The sequence below is a fragment of the Gouania willdenowi genome, chromosome 22 (assembly GCF_900634775.1).
Source record: "Gouania willdenowi chromosome 22, fGouWil2.1, whole genome shotgun sequence".
NCBI lineage: Eukaryota > Metazoa > Chordata > Actinopteri > Blenniiformes > Gobiesocidae > Gouania > Gouania willdenowi.
In genome coordinates, this window is record NC_041065.1 from 19,201,955 (window position 1) to 19,225,387 (window position 23,433).

Sequence of the window (23,433 nt, forward strand, 5' to 3'; positions counted from 1 at the left end):
ATTTCTAGGCTAACAATACATTTTTATTCTTTATGAATATCAATATGATTAATCACATTCTGGATAAAGTCTTTCTCCAAGTAAATCAACAGTAAATAGACTTTGTCATGAACTCTGCTCATAAACCATATGTTAGGTCTGTACAATAGAGGTACTAAAAATTACAACTGTCGTGGTATATGTACAATTTACTACCTACAAAGTACAACAGATAGCATGTAATAAAATATGTAAACAAATTTCTTATTTTTTGACACAGTTGACTGTGACAGCAGATATAATTCACACTTTCAACATTTGATTTATTTCTGTATACACACGTGTTAACAGTGTTGTAGTACTGCATTTGTCTTGTTCCTGACACCGCCATAGAAAACGAGAATGATAGGCAATGATTCAACATACAAGTTTTGCAAAAAAGATAAAACCACCACTGGCTGTGCATCAATAATAGACCTTTTTCTTTAAGGGGAAGCAGTTTCTTTTTCCATAGTTACAACTCTTAAGGGTCCAGCGAGGGGAAGTCCTGATCTGGTGACGAAGATCTGTTTTTGCATCAAAGAGAACGCGGTCCAAGTTGAGCACTCTGATCGGGACTTTTACTGTACTGCTGTATCAGCACTGCATGCATGCATTTTACAATCAGTTGCTTCTTACCAAGAGAACTGGCAAATACTTTCCACAAAGCGAGTCAGTGTGTCCATCAGACAATGAGAGGAATTGTGGTAACTCTAAACTGATGCTATGAGATCTGCCCGTGGCTACTTCCTCGCTTGGTTTCATTTATACACAGAAATATTTTTCTTTTCTCGCTATTCTTTTTTTTTTTTTTAAACTATTTTTTCTGTTTTTGCTTGAAGCAAAAATAAGTAAGACACCACACTTATATCATTTAGAAACCATAGAAATTTGTAATACTTTGATACAAGAGTCCTTTTCACTTTTACAATGATTGTGTGCCTTACCCCTCTTGTTAAGCACTACATGTTGCTTTCATGCTGAAAATGTAGATTATGAGCCTTTTGGAGAGAACAATTTCACAAAAAGAATTGTCGAATGCCAAGGGTCACGTAGCTCTAAAAGTCACTTTGGAGAATGATGCTGTGAAATATTGTTATATTGATAAAGTCTCTGACCAGACAGAAGAATAAGGTCTCTAAAGTTGCTATTTAACCTTGTCATTAAGCATGTGCTTAGTAGTAAGTGTGCTTTATGTTACAGTACATATAATCAGTTTGACTACTCAGCACAGTATAGGTTTCAAGTTCCATGTTATACCATCATTTGTCATAGCTCCTCACGAGGAAACTGATAAATAAATGTTCTCTTTCCTTCTTCACTCTCTCGTCATAGTTCTCACAGTCACACATAGTACTCCTTATCCTTGTTTTTCTGTCTCTTGTTGCTGCCTTTCATGCTCTGCTGTTTGTCCTTCATGACAGCGCCATTACTCTGCACTGCTGAGTTGGTTATGTAGTTCCTGCTCTCATCCACCTGGTAGGAGCCTTCATCCCTGTTCCTGTACTTATACATGGCATACAGAAGGATGAGGATGCAGAGGGCAGCGGCCGCCACTATTCCGATGACCATCCCGGTGGTGCTGCTAGATTCACGGACCACTTCCGAGGTCCCTGGAACTCGCCTGACGCCTGGCTCAGTGGGGAGAGCTGTGGGTATATTACGGAACATTGGGGAGGTTATTAACGGGCCCATCCACTTGGTGCTGTCTACCTCATAGGATGTGGGCAATGGAAGCAACACTAGGTCTGGCTGGGGTTCTAGCTCGCGGGTTATTCATTTTGCCAGCTTTTTGGCCGAAGCATTGAGGAGGTTAGCGGTGGAGGCAGAGGTGGTGGTGGTGCGGCTCTGGTCGACAGTTAGCGGTATGGCAGTAGTCCTACTGCGTCTGGAGATGAAAAGGGTTTTTAGGTCTAAAAGTCTCGAGCGCATTTTGCTTTGAAGTCACCTTGAACACCTTACGTTGACCAGGTCTTACGTGTTACCAAGGAGAAGGCAGAGAAAAAAATCTTCATCACCAGTAGGGGGCAGGTTTGACTTGAAAGCTTTCCCAGAGCCATACCCGATATCACCAAGCCATCATCATCACAATCATCGCTGCCTCGGTCCGACAAGCAAGGTACCTCCGCCTCAGTGGCCTTGGACAGGGACTCTTTGGTGGTCTCATTAATGGTGAGGAGTGGGTGGGTGGGTTGAGGGAGTGGGAATGAAGGAGGAGCTACAGAGGGGTGCGCTAATGGATCCTCAAGTACTCTGATGACTAACTCAGCTCCTGGGATTGGAGACAGATAGATGGTCTTATTAAAGAGCAATACAGGAGGATCTTAACATGCAAGACACAAAGATACAAGAAAAAAACTAAGTAAATGGCACATACAGTCAACTTAGTAACATTTTTGTTAGGCAAAATGAATAAAGGTAAGCACCATGTGGTATTTTCCTTTTGTTGAAATCAGCACAGTCATTGTGTTTCTCTTTGGCGTTAAATCTAAATGGCACATGGTTTGATTAGCATCAAAGGAAAAGGTTTTAAGTCGTGTTGGTGTGTCAACACGATGTGCCATTGAGTTTTTGTAGAGAAGTCAGTAGTACAAATGATTTACTTATGAGGACACAATGTGTTGGATCTAGCTGCTGGTAACTGTTAGAGGTGAGGCTGGCACTGTGTGTCCTTTAGAAGTCCAGTTTTTAACAGAATTCAAAACATAAACTAGATAAACATTTCCACCCTTTTTTGTTACTGATCCATCAAAAGGCTTAAGGATCTTTGAGGGCAAAAACCATATTCCCTTACTTTGTCTGATCTGATCCTTGTTTTGTTTGCCTTGCCCCATCTATATACAGTAATTTGTCAGTCAAACACACATGATTAAAGTAGAATTGAGCTCTTGATTTTGATTTTAACTTTCTATTGTACAATTAACACAGCAAGAGCGGCTTTGAAACCTAGTAGAACTAGGATATTTTATTAATGGTACTGTGCCAATGGCAAGTGACCTGAATGCTCACTCACTGTGAAATTCTGGCTTTCCACATGAGAATTTGGTGAATGATTTGAACTGGAATAGTCCTATGAGCTGGAAGAACAGTCTTTTATGTTCTTACACTGTGGTCTCAGCACAGTTACTCATTGGTCATTATATACCTAGAGTAATTATTGTACAAGATATTCTTAGGAATATCCCCAAAAAAATTCTCTCCAGATATTATGTAATTGCCAAATGATTTTGCTGCTTTGATAACAATGACTGTGTGACCGCATTCAGATTTAATAAGCATTAACATTTACAGGCAATATAAATTTCCACAAAATATCAACGAAAACACAAACACCAGACACAAAAAAACATTGCACTTTAAGATACTGTATACTTTGGAAAACAAGTCAGAGATGCAGTTTGCAAGCCTTTAGCAAGAGTGTTGCTTCAATAAACCTCTTGGACCATCTTACATATGTTAAAGGTAGGTTTGTACCTACTGAACATATACAACCAAACTAGATGTTTGATAAAATAATGTCAAATATTACATGGAAACGGTTTTGTAAACATATCAGATTATTTATGTGGTGTTACTGTGATTTCCTACGTTAATGAACCTAGTTTCTGTTTTATGAGTATCCTTTGTGCACCACAGACACTCTTATAAGAAAAGAAAATATAACCATTACAATATAAATTGCTAGTCACACATTAGGACCTGCATTGCAACAGAAATGTTGTGTCCCTACACTTCAGGTCGCAGCCTTCGATCCTCAGGTCAGGGTCTACTAAGGTTCCCAAAAACCAAATTTAAAACCAGAGGAGACCTGGCGTTCCAGGCTGCAGCCCACAGACTCTGGAATGGTCTGCCCCAGTCTCTCCGGGAGATGAACTGCGTGGACACTTTTAAAAAACATTTGAAGACTTCGCTTTTCAAAAATGCTTTTAGTTAACAAGATTTTATTTTCAATTTTTACTGCCCTTTTATGATGCTACACATGTGATGTAAATGTATGTTTATTGTTTCTGTGTACAGCACTTTGTGATTTTATCTGTGAAAAGCGCTTTATAAATAAATACTTACTTACTTACTTAGAAACCTTTTAAGGCCCCACATCATAGTGATGTTACTATATAATGGCACAGTTAACACCGAGCTTACTAAATATTAGCCAACAATTAATTTGGAGCTAAAATACATATAGAAGATATTTAACCACTACCAGCTTCCTTCACCAATCGACATTTTTGGCTGAATGCCATAAAACAAAGGGAACTAAATCATAATGCTAATTATTATATTATGCTAATTTGCGATTATTTTCACCTAAAATTACTTGCAAATGCAAAGATCTTGACTTATTTAAAAAGCACCAATTGCTTTAAATTGTTACTCTGCTTTTGTGTATGCTTCACTATGGTTGGTTAAACGTGTTAATTGCTTTTTTTTTTGTTTCACACTTTGAGACAGGGCTGGCTTGTTTCCTATTCTGTGTATACTATTAAAAAAGCAATTACTACTTTGGATAATAGATAATATTAGTCATCAAGTGAAATGACTATATTTAGGCCTATTCCACTCATGTTTTTAAAAGTAAAATCTGGAAGAAAATAATAAAATTGTAGGGTCAATGCAACATTTGGAGTGCAACTTTCCCAGTATGCTTTGCAGGATTGTGGTTTCAAATAGGATTAAAATGAAGTATTACCTCAAGATTTAGCTTGGTATTACAAAATTACATTCACTTTGAGTTTCATACTTGCTGCCGTTTGATGTGTAACGCTAAGCGTGACTTCCTGGTGGAGCTTCATCTGGTGCACGCTCACGCAGAGCTGACTTTCCAACGAGCCACAGCCGGAGAGTCAGATACAATAAATGTAAAAGGAAACAGACTATGTCAGTATAACTAATGTTTTTTGTTGTTTTTTAGTAATAAAAAAAAGCATTATCATACATTTATCAGCTTTGACGGACAAGTTTAGCATATTTTTGCATAAATTGGGGTTCCGATTTACTACAAATGCCTGGTATATTTCACCTAATTTTCTGAGTAAGAGTTAGCGAATTGAGTGCAATTTGCTACCTTTATTTAATTGAGCAGATTCTACAGTTTTTGTTTTGTTTTTACATTGTATTAAAATAAGTGCATTTTGTTAGGTAGATTCTACTGCTGTGCTTTTTTGTGTATTTATTCCAGATGATTCTACAGGTTGGTTATGAAAGTGTATTTATTTGAATAGGATCTACAGATTGTTTTGCTTTTATACTGTTTATGGATTTAAGTACATGTATTTTCATTTTTTTTGTTTTGTTTTACAGTGCATTAGCATGGGATTCACAAGAATTCAAACAGCTTGCAAACTGCATCTTTACACAGGACAATAGGAAAACATGCATTCGGGATAGTGTCAACTTACATCAACAAATTGCCCGCATGATTGAGGCATGAGGAAAAAAATTTACAAAGAAAGCTTGAGTAAGACTGTTGGATAGCCATTTGGTACCGTTAAAGATCATATTTTTCCATTGTAGATTGAGTTCTATCTTAAAACATGACGGTACAGGGAGGCAACAACACATACATCCACACCACATAACAAAAAATAAACACCATAATTCTGTTTTTTATGTTTTGCTTTTTTCTTGGAAATAATTTGTTTGTACAAAAAATTGAGTATCTGCATTTTTTCCATTGCAAGAGACTTTCAATGGTGTCTAGAATCTATCAATGTTAGAGTTTTTTGCTTAATTTGTTCTTTATTGTAGAATGGATGGATGATTTTATATTTCGATATCTCTAAAGACAAGGGAGAAGGTGAAGAAGGGGGCGGGACCTATGAACATACTACAGAGGAGATGAGGATGATGAGGGTGACAGTGTAAGTCAGTTGCCATGTCCATGTAAAGGCAGTACGAAGCGGTCGGGCGGCATTAGAGCTTTTGGCTGTAAGGAAGGGATGGGGATATACAAACAATGAGCAATATACATGCCCATCTACAGAAAGAACAGAAGAACTCTAACACTGACATGTCTTACAAACCCTAAACTGCAACTTCTTAGCCATGCAATTCATTCCTTTTATTGTTCATACAAATAAATTATTATTCTGCAAAGATACTCATTAGTTCAAATATTATATAACTTTTATAATGGACGATGTGAGCAATACATCTGGAACTGCTTCACCTACTAATTTGTGCATTTTGCATTTACATGTAACTTTGATGGTCTGTTTTTAAACTTCATAGGTTAATATTTGCCTTGAAATTCGTATTTTTTTTAGGGTTACAAACACACAAGCTAGTCCATGAAGGAGTTCCAAATCCCAAAAAGTCAACCTCACACTGATTTCAATATTGTCTGATTTACAAAAAGAATCAAAGAAAACAGACTTATTAAGCCCAAAAAACATAATTTGAACCAAAATGCCAGTGATCAGTTGTCCAAAAAATATGACCAGTTAAAAACTACCAAATGAGAAATGTTAAAGATGAAGGAACAATGCCATTTAATTTTTTTTTGCACACACTACAACCAGATGCACACAATAGAAAACAGACACTGTTGAGAGAGGCGCTCGACTGATAGACGGGTTCCTCTCTCTCACGTGTTCTTCGATGACAAAAAAATCGATCAGATAATGTTAGTCTTTAAACATGAACCGGCCGTGCAGTCTGGGTGTACATCAGAGAGAGACGGTGCTGGCTGAGAATGGGTTACTGGTTTCATATTCCGGTTTTGTTTTAGTCATACTGCAGGATGTTGATGCATGCTTAAAGTAAGTTGCATTTAGGGAAAGTAGAAAAAGAAAAAAAAACAACACAGCAAACTAGGCACGGGAAACGACCAATGTTAGGAGAGGAGAGGATAGAAAGTGTGTCCCAATTCCATCATTGAACTTAAATAGTCATCATCAAGCTAGAGCGTAAAACAAGATAAACAGCACAACAAATGCTGTTACGCTACTAAGAGTTGGAAAGTTGCCATTTGGAATATGAGTGACAAATTTTAGCAAACATGCACAATAATAAAATTAATGTGTATCATATGGAATTGGGACACAGTTGAAGATGAACCAAAAGTTGTGGGAAAATTGAAAATAAAATAAACATACATACAGTATATGTGATAATGCACCAAACATGAAATGTGAATAATCCAGCTTTGAGTCAAAAGACAAGATTGAAGCTGCTATCCTTTACCCTACGCTCCAAAATGTATAGCGTTTTAGAAAAGTTGAGCATTATCTTTAATGTCAGGGTGGGAAACACCATCTCATCCCATGGTTGAAATGAGAATGAGATTTCTAAAGTGCAGTGTGATCATAAATCCCTTTGACTTTACTTCACATGTGAGGATAATAACATATGATCCACCACTTCCACCACACACTCTGATCTTCTCATTCTAATAAAACATTTATCGTGGATGCATTTCAACTTCCTCAAACTGATCGGCAATAAAAAACGATCATGGTTCTTAAATCCCACACTGAAGCCATTAAAAGCCTCTGCCTGAAGCCGGCGGCACACACGACCACATGTCTACCATCCTCGTCACTGTTCCTATTGGACCACACGTGAACTACCTCAGAACATGCTTGGTCCATTCTAAATAGCCTGAGTTGTGGCTTCAACATAATATTTTCAGAAGTTTCGCATTAAGGGGAAGTAGCAATAGGCCGACATCTGGACATGGTGTGTGGTTGGGTGCACATGTTTGTTGTGGTGTTTTAATTGACTATTATTCTAAGCTATCACCATCTAGTGGCAGATGGTGTGAATTGCAAAAAGGCAAATTGTCACTTGATCTGGAAGGAAAATATACATGAAGTTGTGACACACACACACACACACATTATTTACAGTTTGTTTATTATATCAATTAATAATGACTATGGCCATTTTTTTACCACTGCATACGGTAACAATTCCAGTAAAAATACATCTCTTAAGATTATTTCTCTTTCAGTTACCGATTACTGTGAAACTACCAGTAGTTAAAATTAGGCAAACATATCTTATGTATTCTTTTTTTTTAAGTCATCTGTCCTGATGAAGCTTTATGATGAAATGCAACCACCAATGCTAACCTTGTGTCGTCGCTAAGCAATCATCATTAATGGATACAAAAATGAAGGATATCAGCTTCAAACCAGAGGTCTTTTGACAATAGATAATTATTTTTTTAAATGTCTACATGTTTAATTCTTCATGTAGAAAAATCCCATTTAGATGGAAAATTCATTAAGATGGCAAATTTAGGTTTACAATATTTTATAAATTACAGCGCAACTCAAAATAGATTAAATATAATAATTTTGGTTTGCAACTATCACACTACATATTTTTAAATGTATTTTAATTACAATAATCAATAAATGGCACTGCTTTACCCAAAGTGAGTTTGAAAGTTCTTTTACTCTACATATTCCATAAAGATTGCTGACTAAGCCTTCTGTGACATTTATTTTGACTTTATTTTTGCACCTTTTACAAAAGCGTACGGCTTTGGACCAGCGGTGCGGTACCATTTGTGTTGCTTTCGCTGTCTGTCAGCACCAGTTCAACGCCATTTTACCAGAGACTAACTACGACTTCTGTACATGCAAATAAATAGAATCAATGGAACAAAATGCAAGACTAAAGAGTACCGATATATCATACTCAAGTAGAAGTACTGTTACTTGATTGAAATTGTACTCAAGGACAAGTAAGTCATACATAAAATACTCAAGTACAAGTAAAAAGTAATTTTGACAAAATAAAATGTACAATTATTTTTATGATAAAATAAGGCAATGGCTATCCGTACGGTTGCCGTATCAATATATCAACATTCTATCCGTACACAGTGCCCCATTTGGCCAGTTTAGGTGACGTGAATAGGTCAGTCATTGGCCAGTGTAGGTTGCGTGACTAAGACTAAACCTAACCGTAAACCTAATCCTAACCCTAGATCTCACCCTAACCCAAACCCTAAAATGCTACGTACAGTACGTGTACTTCGGTAACCGTGCCAAACGCACTAGAGGTTGTCCGTACGGCAACTGTACAAATAGACACTTTAATGAAATAACACCAATGAATTCAATTCTATTAAAAAAAATCTCAGGCTGAAATAACTGGCATTCAATGCGTTTTTGTGCGCAGTGCGTTACGTTTAATGTGATTGGTCGGCTATGATGTGATGCATTGGATGGTTGTCTGGTCATTTTATTTTTTTCATGGTTTCACAACGTCCGTTGATCATTTTAAAACCAAAAAATAATCATTTCATCAGTGATGGTTGGGCGTAGAAATGTGACAAATTACTTCTTTTAAAACGTACAAGTACTCAAAAAAGCAACTTAATTACAGTAACGTGAGTACTTGTAATCCATCATGCATTATGTAAATAAAAGACAAGTGTCTAATAGTTTTATTTATATGATTTTAGCGGAATATGTATTCCATACTGCAAAAAAATAAATACAAATATATCAAAAGTAGATGTAAATAAATGTAGGTATCACGGGGATGGGACTGTTTTATATTTAAATATAAAAACAATATCAGTTGGCAAATCATGTTCTTCGCATCAAAATGTTCACTGTTTTAGATTAATTTGCTTTGCTATTTGGTATCACATAACGAGTTAAAGGGAACTTGAACAACTTGTTAAAGTAGTCGAAACATAAGTGTTTTACATTTGCCATCTTATGAATTTATCTGAGATGAAAGGTCAAACAGTAAACAAACCACACAATCGAGAATGCATGTGATGATAGACTGATGACATGGGATGAGGCTGCAACCGCTAAGATGGCTTACAACTTGACCACAAATACAGATAAAACAACCAAGTCAGTCTAATTGCGAGGGCATGATTTCAACGACTAATATGAGGGGGAAAAAAGAAAGTTACCAAAGCTCAGTTCGAGCAGTTTGATAACTGCACAAATGATTGTACAAGGGACAGAAAAAGAAATACAGGAAGTGTAAGCACATTTAAAAAAGGCTTTTCATGCCATCCACAGTTACATGTGTTCAATTCATCCACAACATTACACACGTTATGAATTTGATGGCAGGAAAAGTCTTTTTCTTTGTTTTTAAAATGACAAATTATGACACATTGGGACGTTATGTATAGCAAAGCTGCCAAGTTTTAATTCACATGGTACGCAGTCAATAAGAACATACGAACAAACAGTTATCACACATGAAACAGCCAGACACAGTGAGGCCAAAATACAAGATAGCATTTCTGAGCCTCTGGCAAGAACATGACAATGAACTCTTTGCTAATAAACTTAAAAAAAAAACAAAAAAACAACAACAACAGAAAATGAGTTGCAATTTAGGGGAAAAAGCTTTTAAAAAAAAAAAAACTATCAATAAAACCGCAAATGAAAGCATGCGTCTGTCAACATGATGTTTAGGTTAGAATGGCGTGAATTTCTGTGTAAACACATGACCGGATGACTGGGGCCCTGTCTTTGTCTTTCTTCCCAAATCCCTGTGGATCTTTGGCTAAAACAACACGGCTTTAAACATGACAGGATTTCACGCGAAAAAATTTGGGAATGACCTTTAGAGTAGCTACATGAATGTGGCAGTAATGGCCTGACTGCACAACCTTCCTGTGTCTTTGCGTGACAGCCAACGATGAGAAGCAGCGGATGTTTTTTTAAACCACGTCTAACCTAAAAGTATGAATTACTATGCACGAAAATGTCAGACTATGTAACTTAAGGCTATTTTTTTATCTTGTTGGCCAAATTCTTAAAATTTTGTGCTTGAGGTTTAACACTTTCGCATGGAAATTACTTTAAATAGATCAAGTTAGAATGTCTTAACATGTAGAAACAAATTAGGGATAACTGAATTTACCAATCTGCATCCATCAAACAAAAGGTCTATGGACGTTTATTATGAAAATGCTTATTTCTGATGTTTATTTATTGAACCCTCTAAGGTTGAATATGGCCATGAACTAAAACTGACTTTCAGACGCCTGCAAGGGCTAAAGCTTGTTGCCCAAGTTTGACACCCCTGGTATAACTAGAGCAACATTATTCATATTATGAACCCAATTGGTTTGTGCCTCATGCACAAACATATGGTTTATTTCCTTTTTTCTCCTTTATTTCCAGTGAAAAAGCCCAAATTACACCAGAATTTGATGAAAGCAGGGTAATAATTCGAATTCCAGTGTTAATTTCTGGGATTGCCAGATTTTCTCTGATAATTAGACAAGTCACTTAATGTATATAAACGAGGATTAGGTTTTTGGGAAGTATTCTCTAAATCAGACATGGGCAACTTATTGGTCCTAGGTCTGGTTTTGTTGCCACTCGTCCAGTTTTAATGCTCATATTGGACCAATTACTTTTAATACCGACATACATTATGATAACGTTGCCCTCGGCTCACGTGAGCGTTTTTTGTGGCCCCCGCTGTGTGAAAAGTTGCCCATCTCTGCTCTAAATGGTTATGAAAAAGCAAAACATTGGATGATAATGGCCAAGCCATTCTAAAATCATCTTTTATACCATCCTTAATGGTTCACATTTAATTATTCTCTCATTTAGAAAAAGATGGAGATTCCCAAATTCTTTCAAATGAATTTTCTGAAGTAATTCACATTTTTGTCATAATTTTCTTTTTGAATACAAAAAAGACAGAATAACAAGTACACCTAAAAGCAAATGTATGGCTAAAAAATAAAAAGGAAGAAAAAAGAACCTGTACACAGAAATTCAATGACATCTGTTCTCTATTGCAAGTATCAAGGCAAGCCTCTAAATCTGAAAAACCACAGATGGAAACAGGAAAGTAAAAAAGTTGTAGAAAATACAACTAAAGACAAATGTGGGAAAAGGAAGAAAAAACAACTGTGTTTCAAACTGAGGAGTCGGTAAGGCAGTCAGTGGCGTGAATAATGTACTCAAACAGGAACGAGTGCATTTGGCAGCATCAGAGCAGAGAACATGGATCACCGTCATACAAATGCAACACATTGACATTTATTTAACCCTTGTTGTTCCTCAGCTAGCTGACATCATTTGTATGCTTATTTGGTGACCATGTTGACCGCTTGGAAAGACCCCATGTGCAAGTGTAGCTTTCGTTGTCACCGTCAATAATCACTCATCCTCTGTCACATGAATGGTGCAGAGGAGCTTCCTGGGTTTGCCATGACTGCATTGTCTGTGTACGCAAAGTTACACTTTGTCTAACCATGGGGGTGTGATGCTTTCGAGGATGCAATGATCCTCAGCTGCAAATGAGTGGATGCACATAGAAAGCGAGCAAATGCAAACTAACCTAGCCCACCTGCATGGACAGTTTCGCACTCCTCCAGGTCCTCGTCGTCGCTCGAACACTCGGCGGACGACACAATCTCATCTCCCGTATGCTTCACGGTGAGAATAATGGTCACACCAAAAACCCAAGAAACAGGGAAACACATTGGGAAAGGTAGAAAAAAAAGAATTATTTCAGACATATGAGCTATAAATTCTATAATACCTTTGCTTTGCACATTTTGACAGAGGATTTAAACCTACAACCTCTGTTTAAACCTTACAGAGGCTCTTTGATCACACAAGTAAGAATTAGCATTGTGGTGCAGAAAAGGCAGTATCAGAATGTTGATGGTCCTATCCCACATACTCCAACACACCTTATTCTAATCAGACAGCCTGATAACCAGCTGTGGTGAACCCAGGGAGCATCTGAAAACAGGGGTCACCAACATCTCTGAAACACTAAGTTTCTTCAAAAGTACTGAATAATCCAAAGGACTATCAAGTTGATAGTATATATATCTTAAATACTACATTTTCACAGTTTCACCTAAATTACAAGGTGAAACAATGAAGAAAGACAAGCATTAACCTAAAAGTGTAACCCTGGATTTCCACTGGATGCGTATCTGCACCAAAACGGCTCCGCTGCGTAACTTCAGCGCAATCTGCAGTCCAGCGATCCCCACCGCCTTTGGTTTTGCTGCGATTTTTTATTCTGTGTCTATGTCCTGCTTCCTGTCCCACATGGGCTTATTTTTGTTAACTTGCTGCAGCACAGCTCCAGCGTTCAGCAGAAATCGAAGTGCCGCGTATTTGCAGCAGAGGGCAGCAGCATGACTCAGCAGTGACTTTAATGGTAACCTATCAGCTGCATTGCTGTTTCGCAGCAGTTACGGTGCAGTTATGCATCCAGTCCATGCAACTGAATCAGGTTGAGACCAAAAAGATCTTTTTTTTTTATCTCAATGCAAAATGTTTTAGTATTACTTCTGGATTCAAATCTGTTAGTGTTAAAAGAAGAGATAACAGCACATTCACTGTGTTTCAAATGGTATATCTCGTACTAAACACTACAAACTCAATGAGTATATACTGTCTACTATATACTAGAAGTATGATTAGGATGAATAGGACGATGACCGTTCCCACTGAAGTATTCTTCCATGTTTCCCAAGATGCATTTTCTGAAGCACACTGAGGCTAAATATCTCTATTGATTTGCCACCTTTGAAAGTTCTAAAAGCATTTTTTAAGCGAGAAAGTGACCAAGTAAAATATCAACGTGTGGTCATTTGATCCATAAAACTTGCGGAAACTTCCGGGCAATTTCAAAACAAGAGCCCTATTTACAAAAACATTAAAAAATGAATGAAAGCCAAGAAGAGTTTAGTTTAGTTGTTTAGAAAAAGGGGATGTTTGTCATTCTGCTCGCAATGCATCATGGGGTGGTTGAGTATGACTAGTGTGCCCACCATGGACACTTAAAAAATGTCGCAATATAGCATAAATACTCAATCTTTTCAAACTATCTCGCACTACGCACTACATACTAATTTTGACGGCAGACTTAATACGAGTGGTACGTAAGTATGCAATTTCGCATTGTCTTTGTGAAGCTTCACCATTGGGGGTTGAAAATGGGAGGGGCTTATTGGCTTGGCTTAAAAAGAACTCGAAGGTTTCCATATCATCACTGGAACACACCACAAAAGTAACAAAATACGTGTACCGTTGAGGGGGATCTGTGTTTCCTGGTGGTGGTGGTGGACATCATGGTGGTGGTCTCGATGAAGGTAGTCGACATCTCCGGAGGCATTGCTGTGCTTCTCCCTGAGCTTCCCGCTCCAGGAATGTCCCCGACCAGTCGCACACTGCCATTGATCTTGATGTTGGGGTTGCCTTCAGCAGCCATGTTCAACACCTTCAGGCCATTATAATAAAGACCCGAGAGCTGGCCCTGATAGGGCCGGTCGCGGTCACTGCCGCCAATCGCAACTGTTGCTTGAGTGTTGAAAATTGTAAGCTGTCGCCCTGGAGAAGACACTCAGAGTGAATATTTTAGCTATAGAATGCACTTTTTCTTTCTTTCTTTTTTTTTTTTTTTAAAGGAACAGTTTTTCTAAAGTACAGTATTTGAAACAAATTAAGATTAAAATAGTTTATTTTAGACATGGGATACAGGTTACCCAGGGGTCTAATAACAAGTGACTCCCAAAACACACGAAAGGACAAAAAAATAATACACAAAACAACAACAATAAACCAAATGACTCCAAAAATACACAACACGACAACAACAAAAATACACAAAACTACTGAATCATCACTCAAAAATTAACAATGACTCCAAAAACGCACAAAATGACATTAAAATACAACAAATGATTCGTAAAAGACAGAAACCCCTTTGTTCCGGTATATTAATGCTCAGATTAGTCATTGTTGTTGGAATGAATTTTGATCATGTTGCCCTTTCTGTAATAAAAACAAGTTGCCCATCTGTGCTTTATTTAGTCAGATTTCATATTTTAAAGTCTTTTATCATGCATTTATTGGTCAATTTAAAATATTACTCCACTGTTATTGAACATGCACGATTCAAAGAAGGCCATCAGTGCTTAGACCGGAACAGACACAAAGGCCTTCATTAAAGCCGGTGTGTAAATGTGTGAGAAAAAAATCTTAATTATTAAATAAATAAAACATAAACCCTTGTCTTGTTGTAGCTTAGCTAATGAAATCAGAGCAGTGATCAAACAGTGAAGCATGTTCATGTGAGGTTACCTTTCTCCTGTAGCCACTCCTCTACTGGTCTGGTATATTTGAAAGGAATTTTCTTATTGGCCATTTGTAAGCGTTCAACGTCGCTGTTCCCTTTAAAGTTTAAGAAGACATTTATGAGGACATTTATATCAGAGTTAGATGTTTTTTTTAGCTGAAGGTTACATTCTGAAGACTGTAGTTTTATGCACCACAGACGGAGGACTCAACATCTTTGTTTCATGAAAAAAAAAAAAGAAAAAAAGCTGATTGTTTCTTAAAGTATAAATAAATGTTCATATATTTCATGCTGCCATGATAAAATAGGAAACATTGTTATGCCATTTTCATTATTTAGTTTTCTTTCAGTAAAACGAAGAGGGTGAGCCCTGGGGGAAATTACAAACAAAGAGAAATATTTGAATTGTGGTTTTAGTTCAACACGAGTTTCACCATAAACTAAAAAAATGAAATGAAATATTTACAAATATTTACTGGAGATGACTGGGTAGCATGTGCACTCACCAGCTGACTTCCACATTTCTTACATGTGGCGAAAAGGAGATGTTATTTGCGAATCATGTCATATTTCCATTCAGACTCAAAGTAGCGCAATCACCTAAAGCCCATATAAGGAATGACGTTAGGAAAAGTCCCTGTGCTACTTTCACATTGCTATCAGTTGCAGATTAGTGATTATTACAGCGTAGATCTGCCAAACACTATTCAAAGATCAATATTTGGCTCCCAGTGCAGGGTCAAAGATATCTGGGCTTTCCAAAATCACCTTTCAGGTTTCATGTTTTTTGTCCCTGATTTGATGACAAATCGGACATAAAATTATGTCAAATACGCAACAAATTTTAAATACTGTATTACTAATTAGTTCAGTGTTTTTGATGATTTAATATGATTTATCTTCGTGATTAAATTATACCCATGAAATAGGTTTTCACATACTCCACACACATCAAATGTGCAAAACACTACAAACATGAAAATGAAAAAAAAAAAAAAAATCAGTATTCTCAGATTTCCATGGGAAAAGCTTATCTGCCGTCATATTTCATCAGTCAGCCATAAACTGTGAATGAGCCACTTTTACTGTCTGTGGGTTTGAGACCACTTAAATGGAGTAAGTGCATGTCACACTTCAACCTTAAACTAACCCATGTTTGGGTTAAGCAGTATGGAGGTAGATTTGTGTCTTTATTAGGTCAGATAGTGGAGCCCAGAGCTCACAGTAAACTGGTGATGCTGCTTTTAGTTGTTATGCTGCAAAGAAGTGGAACAAACTGCCAGCAGAGCTGAAGTCAGCATCACATGTGAACATTTGTTTAAATCAAAGTTAAAGGCACACTTTTTCTCCACTGCGTATGATTGAGAGGGAGATTTTTGGTCTTGTTGTTGATGATATTAAATGATTTTACTGATGATTTAAAAACTTTTTTTGATGTTCTTATAGATTTTAAACTGTTGAATGTTTTCTGTTGCACTTTTTGATCATGTAAAGCACATTGAGTTGCCTTGTGTATGAAATGCGCTATAAAAAATAAATTTGCCTTGCCTATTATTCAATAAAAAAAAACTTTTCAATAAAAAAACCTTTTTAATCTTAAAAAAAATTACTTTAATCAAAAACAAATATTTTTCAGTCAAAGAAAAAAAGTGTTGAAATGCTTTTTTGCATTTGAAACCCAAATAATTGTATTTGAACACTTTTTTCTTTGACTGAAAAGGTTTTTTTTTTCTGATTGAAGTAATTTTTTTTTAAATTTGGGCCATATTATGGGTAGCACATTTGTGTCTTTATTATTCAATCAAAAAATATTTTCAATCAAAGAAAAAAAGTGTTCAAACGCAATTATTTGGGTCTCAAATATTTGTTTGCATTTGAGCACTTTTTTCTTTGATTAACAATGCATTTTTGATTGAAGGGATTTTTTATTTTTTTTATTATTAAAATGTTTTTTTTTGTGATTGAATAATAAAGACACAAATCTACCTCCGTACAGAAGTAGCAATAAGGGGAAAAGAGGTAGCTTATATCAAAATAGCATCTGTATCGGATCATCATAATTATACAGTTTGTCATAAAACAGGCATCACTGTATCTCATATTTCTGAGCCGTCTTTGGTCCTTGACAATAGCACAAGCCTTACACAACACAAATGGTTTTTTTTTACTTTAAGATGTATATTTTTGCATTATTATGCAATACACTGAAAGTTTAAGCATATTTTCTTTCTTTAAAACAATGTCCATTTTTGGATATATAGATAGTTGTTTTTAGTACAGGTTGCATTAACACATACATTTGGCTGTCACTAGATGCAGAAAGTGGGAAACTGGGGACGGTGTGTGTGTGCGTGTGCGTGTGAGAGTGTGTGAAAGCAGGAGGAAGCTACACAAATAAAAGCAGTCATCCTCTGCCAAGCTGCAGCATTTCTAAATGGTTCTTGTGCTGGGAAGTGAGATCCAGATTATCATGAACCGTTCTCCCCTTCCTCTCTTTTTATGTTGCACCGCAGGAAATGTCGTTTTTGGACTGTGTTTTGTTGCATGTCAGCCATGTGAAAAGTGAAGGAACAAGGCCGGACTGAACACAGCTTATTGTGGGGCTTTACTCTGCCGTGAGGACCCTTGCACTATCATGCTGCATGTCATGAATGTAATCTCAGCGTTTCTATGAGCAGAGGCTTACATTGTGATAAACAGCATTCAGCGCTGATTAAAGCAGTGATCTAAGACAGGGGTTCTCAACCCTGGGGTCAGGACCTCATTTGGGGTCATGAGACACTGGGAGGGGGGTCACCAGATGCATTCAAGAAAACTAAAAATATGTTTTGAACAATTTGAGTTAAGAATGTGCAATATCTTACTGCTTACGATATGTAGACACTGTATACGATTTTCATTTTCACTGGTAAGAATATGTCAACTCACGATAGAAACGATAAATTATCATTGATGACGTATGTAAGTGCACGCAGTGTCGGAAACTAGCGAGGACCACAGGCCATTTGGCCTCAATTTAGCCAAGAATGGCCCTAAAAACCTTGTTCCACAGGCCAAAATTGCCCCCAAGTTTTTTGTCAACAACTCATTCTCAGGTGCGTGACGCTTTTTATTTTTATTTTTTTTTTTTTTAGAAAACAATTTCATTACAAATGAGGAAACAAATGCATTGCATATAATAACACTAATAAAGTGACCCACATGCATAAATATATTCCATACAATAGCAGCCCATGAGCTCTTGTTTTTAATGTGTAAATGCTATTACTGAAGCAGATTGTAGTGTTGATGTATTCAATTTAATTTGTGTTCATAAGGAATCTGTTTACACTTTAAGTTGGGAAATGTTTATTTATTGTCTTATTTATTGCATTCTTTATCGTTACCGTGATAAATACCAGAAACTATCGGGATAATTTTTTAGTCTATATCGTCCATCCCTAATTTGAGTTCATTTTTACCCTTTTTCTGTAACTACACCAAACTTGCCATATTTAAACTACTTTCATCACTTTTTCCTGCCATATTTGTGCTCCTTTTCATGCATTTTTGCTATATTACTGCCACTTCCACATCAAATTTCAATGCCTTTTCTGCACATTTTTTTTTTTACACTTTCAAAACATTTTCGGCACTAATAAACCCTTTCCACCACTTTTCCCACCTATATCCAATATTTGCCAGTTTAAACTCATTGTTCCTACTTTTGAAATTTGATTACCCCAACTAATCACTCATTAAATACATACTTTTAGTATCATTGGATAGTTTTATTTTTGAGATAGAGATAAAGAATAAAAATGTAATCCTATTTAACCAAGTCATTCAAATTTGGAAACAAAACAAAATGTCTGTTTTTTTACATAATGTTTCTGATGGTGGTGTTTTACGAATCATGATTTATTTTTATTTTATATTTTATCATTCAAAAATATTTTGTAATTGGTTTTGTTTCTGTCTCTCTCCTGATTTCTATCTTCTTTTTTGCTCATCTGTGATTAAATGAATTTGACCTCCATTCAAACTTCATCTACAGCCCATAGGCTTCCTGTATTTTTAACATTCTTCTTCCACTCCAGTCCTGCTGCCTCGTGAATGATTATATTGACCTTCTCCCAGTTGGCGCTGGTTTCATGGGACTGGAATTGTATGCTTTTTGTAGTAAACCTGAACAAACCTGACTGTCACTTTTCGTGTCATGCTTTTAAGTCCCCAGTTGTGACCAAACTGTTAAGGCGGGTCTTTTTAGGACACACCAAATCCCAGTGAACTAAGGTCGGGGATCAGGTGCCACCAACCCATTTCTATTGTAATTACTTATTACTTATTTCTCACGCTAACTGTAACTGTAATGCTTACAGCATTCGCACGATTCCAATTCTCACTCTAACACTAATTCTCACTTTATATCCAACTGTAATTCTAATCCTAACTCATGTTCAAAATATGACTAACTGATTATACAATACTAACTCTTGATGAATACATGATTTCAATTCTAATTCCTAATTGTAAATCTGACTCTAATTCAAAATGCAACACCAAGTCTAACTAAACTTTATTCTTACTCTAATTCTACTTCCAAGTCTAATCAAATTAAAATTCTAAATCCAACTCAAATTCTTATTCTAGGTCTAATTTTTTATTCCAATTTGGGGTTGGGGCGTGATATGAAATTCTAATTCTAATGCAGAAGAGTAAAGCAGGATTAATATACATCTTCATTAAAGACTCACTACTTTCATAGCATGAGATGACACAAAATGTAAGCATAGTTAGTATTGTCTTCATTTGAAATTCCCTCATCCTTTCTATGAAGGCCATGCTTACCAAAATCTAAATCTTGCCGTTTCACCAGACTATCAGCAGAGGGCCACAGAGTTCAGATATCAGAGAATAACAGTGGAAATGAACACAGTCTGGCTTCTGTTCTAAAGCTGATGCTTCCCAGTCTCTCCAGTATACACATATATGTATATATCTATAGTGACATATTCACACAGCTTTTCTGCATCGTGTTTAAATGGTGTTTCACTGATGATGGATCAAATGGTTTTGATACCTGTTGGAAAATGTTCATTGATGGACCAGTTGTCCACTTGTAGTGTTGCGTTGCCGCCATTTCTGGTGAAGCGGACGACGTGATACTTTAGATCATTGACAGGAGTGCTGCTCTCCTGCACGCTGATGTCCACGGTGCCGATGTTGAAAGTCACCCCAATTTTGCCTTGTTGCTGAGATGAAAAAACAAACACAAAAAAACCCCCCAAAAAACAAATGAGATCCAGACAAGGATGAACTCTATTCATGAACAACTGTAATTGTTTTTTTATGGGGATTTTTTCAATGAATCCTACATTCTTATATTGTTAATACTACAGTTTATTTGTATATTTGTAGGGATTTTTTTTTCTTTTTTTGGTAATTCAGCCTCTCTAAATGTACTTGTGATGTTTTTTTCAGTACGGTGAAATATGCTTTGCCATCTATTCGTATGAAGAGTTAGTTGAATAAATATATATATTATATTCAAATAATGACAAAAAACCTGCCTTATTTAAACAGAAATTATGTTTTTATTCCACATTTCCATAACGCATTTAGCCTTCTGTAACTAATAGCCTAATTCTTGACAATTTTTTTCATTGATATCTAAATATTTCTGTTTGATTACAGTCGAGAACAGACTGCAAACAGAAAAACCGACAGTTCTTTTGATTCAATTCCTGTAAATCCGATAAATCTTATAAATGTCAGCAGTAGTGTAGTATTAATCATTATTATTACATAATTATTACAAAATGTATACCATATTTTGTAAAATGTAGAAACTATCTGGGGTTCCAGAAGTTTTCTTCTCAAGACAAAAAACAGTGGCTTGATGACCTGCTGTGATAGAAACCTGACATTACAAAAATAAAAAGAATCAAATATACACTTTCATAAATCTGAGTCAAATGCAACAAATCTTTGAAAAGTGGTGAAAAAGTGTGACTTTTATTTATATCTCGAAGAAATGTGTTCTCTGGTCCAATTTGGGTCCAAATCCCAAGTTTGAACATCACTGTATGATGTTGATACATGTGCTACAATTCTTTAGATTACAACTTTACAAATACAGTATTGCTCAAATGAGTATGAATCTCCCCTTAGATTTATAAATCCATCACTGTCAGTCAGATTTAGTATTTTGTATCTTCATCAAAGTATAGAAAGGTGTTTTAAAAGCTCCTTCTTAAAGAGCTACTGACATTTATCTTCTGCTAAAGTCCTTCTATACTTTTCCTTACGTGAAATGCTGCTAATTAATCTAAATGTTGCTTAGATTTTTCAGGATTCAGGATTTCTAGGGACAAACATGCACTATTTCTGTGAACCAGTCATTTTACATTATTACTTGGTTTACTGTAGTTTCTTAGTCCTAACCCTAAGTGAAACTATTAAATATTTTCTCTGATTTTTTTTTTTAAAAAAGCAGGTGAGGGAGTGAGAACCTACTATGTGCAGCATGAGATAGTCCCCCAGACCGGGGGCGCTGTCGATCCGAACCAGGATGCCGTCTTTGAGAGAAGTGCTGAAACCAACTGTGAGTCTGTCCGTCCTGGTGCTCGGTCGCTCATTAGCCGGCCAGTTAAATGTGATGAGACCTCCTCCTTTGCCAAAGATGTATGTGGTCCCAGCTGAAAAAGAATATAGACGATGAATCGATTCGTATCATTATCGTGTGCACACCCCACACTTCTGGTATAGCCTGTACAAGCTAACTAAACAAAAGACTTTACCTCCACCTGATGCCTGGACACTGTTTATCTCATAGAAATGGATAATGCTAAGTTGCATCATTGAGGAAAACGACATGCTACAATCAAAATCATCACCTTGTGAGCTACGCTTTATTAACACTACTGTTGGAATGCTAAACGATAAGTGTTCAACTGCACAAAGAGCAAGCTGTCAAAGCAATCGAACCCAGTTCATGTGTATTAGTGTGTTTTCATTTTTGCGATTATTTGTCAGCAAATGTACTAATGAGATTTACAGTGCTTGTTGGAGAGATGTTCCCTCCAAATCCCAATTAACATCTGAGCTTATGCTACAGGAACGACCAGTTTTATGTGACACTAAATGTCGTTGTTGCGTAACTTTTTGATGCAATCTCTCTTTTGTTGAATGTTCTACCTGAAATTGTAATTAATGCTGCCTTCTTAGCCAGATTACTCTTGTTAAAGAGATTTTAGCAAGGTCTTTACCTCATTCCATACCATATTTACTCTGCATAGAAAATTGAAATGGGCAAGTGTTCATGTCGTTAAAGTTTAGGAGAAGTTTACAAACGGAGGAAGTGATCCAGTTCAACAATCGACAAACTGTAACTTCTGATTCAGGGTGTTACAAAACCCCATTTTCCACAGGTCAGGACACAAGATTTCCCCCTTTTATCACTCTCTAGATGGCATAATTTCTTTTAACTATACTCACTGTGACAATACGAAGGGCGCAGTGCGTAATGACAGATATGGGAATCAGGAGGCAACAGCGTTCTTTTAGTAAACATGAACAAATGCAACAAATGGCTCCTCTATAGAGAAACAGAGCGCGGCTGAGCAGGCGGTGAGGAAATGAACGGTCTTACAGGTTAAATAGTCGGTAGTTTACTGTGATACTAGGCGAGACACTAAACCCAAAGTAGCCCCGGTGCACCGCTAACACTGTGCATGAGTGCATGGGGTGTCTTCATGGCAGCTCATTGGTGTGTGTTTATGTCTGTATTTGGGCATTGCGACTAATGGTTTGGATTTACATAGCTCTTTTTTCCGAGGAGACTTAAAACACGTACAGAAACCATTATTTATTCACAACAGTCATACCAGTGGTGGTAAGCTACATTGTACCCACAGCTGCCCTGAGGCATACTGACAGAAACGGGGCTGCCTTTTCGCACCTCCGGCCCCTCTGGCCACCACCAAAATGTGTGCACAATTCATACAAGGCAGTGTGTGTAAAGTGCCTTGCCCAAGGACACAGTGACAATGACTTGGCAAGAGCGGGATTCCAATCACCAACCCTTTGGTTATTGGACGACCCACTCTACCACTGATCCATAGTGACCACAGACTGTTCTACAAATGTTGATGAAAGACATTTCTTGACCATATACCATAAATATGACATGTTTTAACGATAGCTCAATGTTAGGCCATTGTAGATATCGTTTTGATTGATCTTCTACTCTATTGGACAACTGTTAACTATAAATCACTTGAAAGCCATGAACCTGTTCAAAAAGCTACTTATTTCAAAGATCTTAGCTCAACATGTTTGCATAGTTAAACTTGCATGTGTTGAACTTGGAGTCAT

At 36.7% G+C, this 23,433-nt stretch overlaps 1 protein-coding gene across 8 annotated transcripts in view; it reads right to left on the bottom strand.

The window, feature by feature from the left end:
• Window positions 1-281: 281 nt before the first annotated feature.
• nrxn3a (neurexin 3a) overlaps window positions 282-23,433 on the bottom strand; it is a 157,223-nt gene continuing 134,071 nt past the window's right edge. For 4 of the 8 annotated variants that reach the window (XM_028437365.1, XM_028437364.1, XM_028437362.1 and 1 more), the window contains 6 exons: window positions 21,574-21,755; window positions 20,138-20,309; window positions 15,081-15,170; window positions 14,026-14,327; window positions 12,313-12,403; window positions 282-1,667 (listed from right to left, as the gene is read on the bottom strand). In XM_028437365.1, coding sequence (XP_028293166.1) covers window positions 1,363-1,667; window positions 12,313-12,403; window positions 14,026-14,327; window positions 15,081-15,170; window positions 20,138-20,309; window positions 21,574-21,755 — 1,142 coding nt within the window. In that variant the 3' untranslated portion in view covers window positions 282-1,362. Of the gene's footprint in view, window positions 1,668-5,476; window positions 5,945-12,312; window positions 12,404-14,025; window positions 14,328-15,080; window positions 15,171-20,137; window positions 20,310-21,573; window positions 21,756-23,433 lie in introns of those variants that run through there. The other 4 variants (XM_028437363.1, XM_028437369.1, XM_028437367.1 and 1 more) reach the window with 3 other exon arrangements.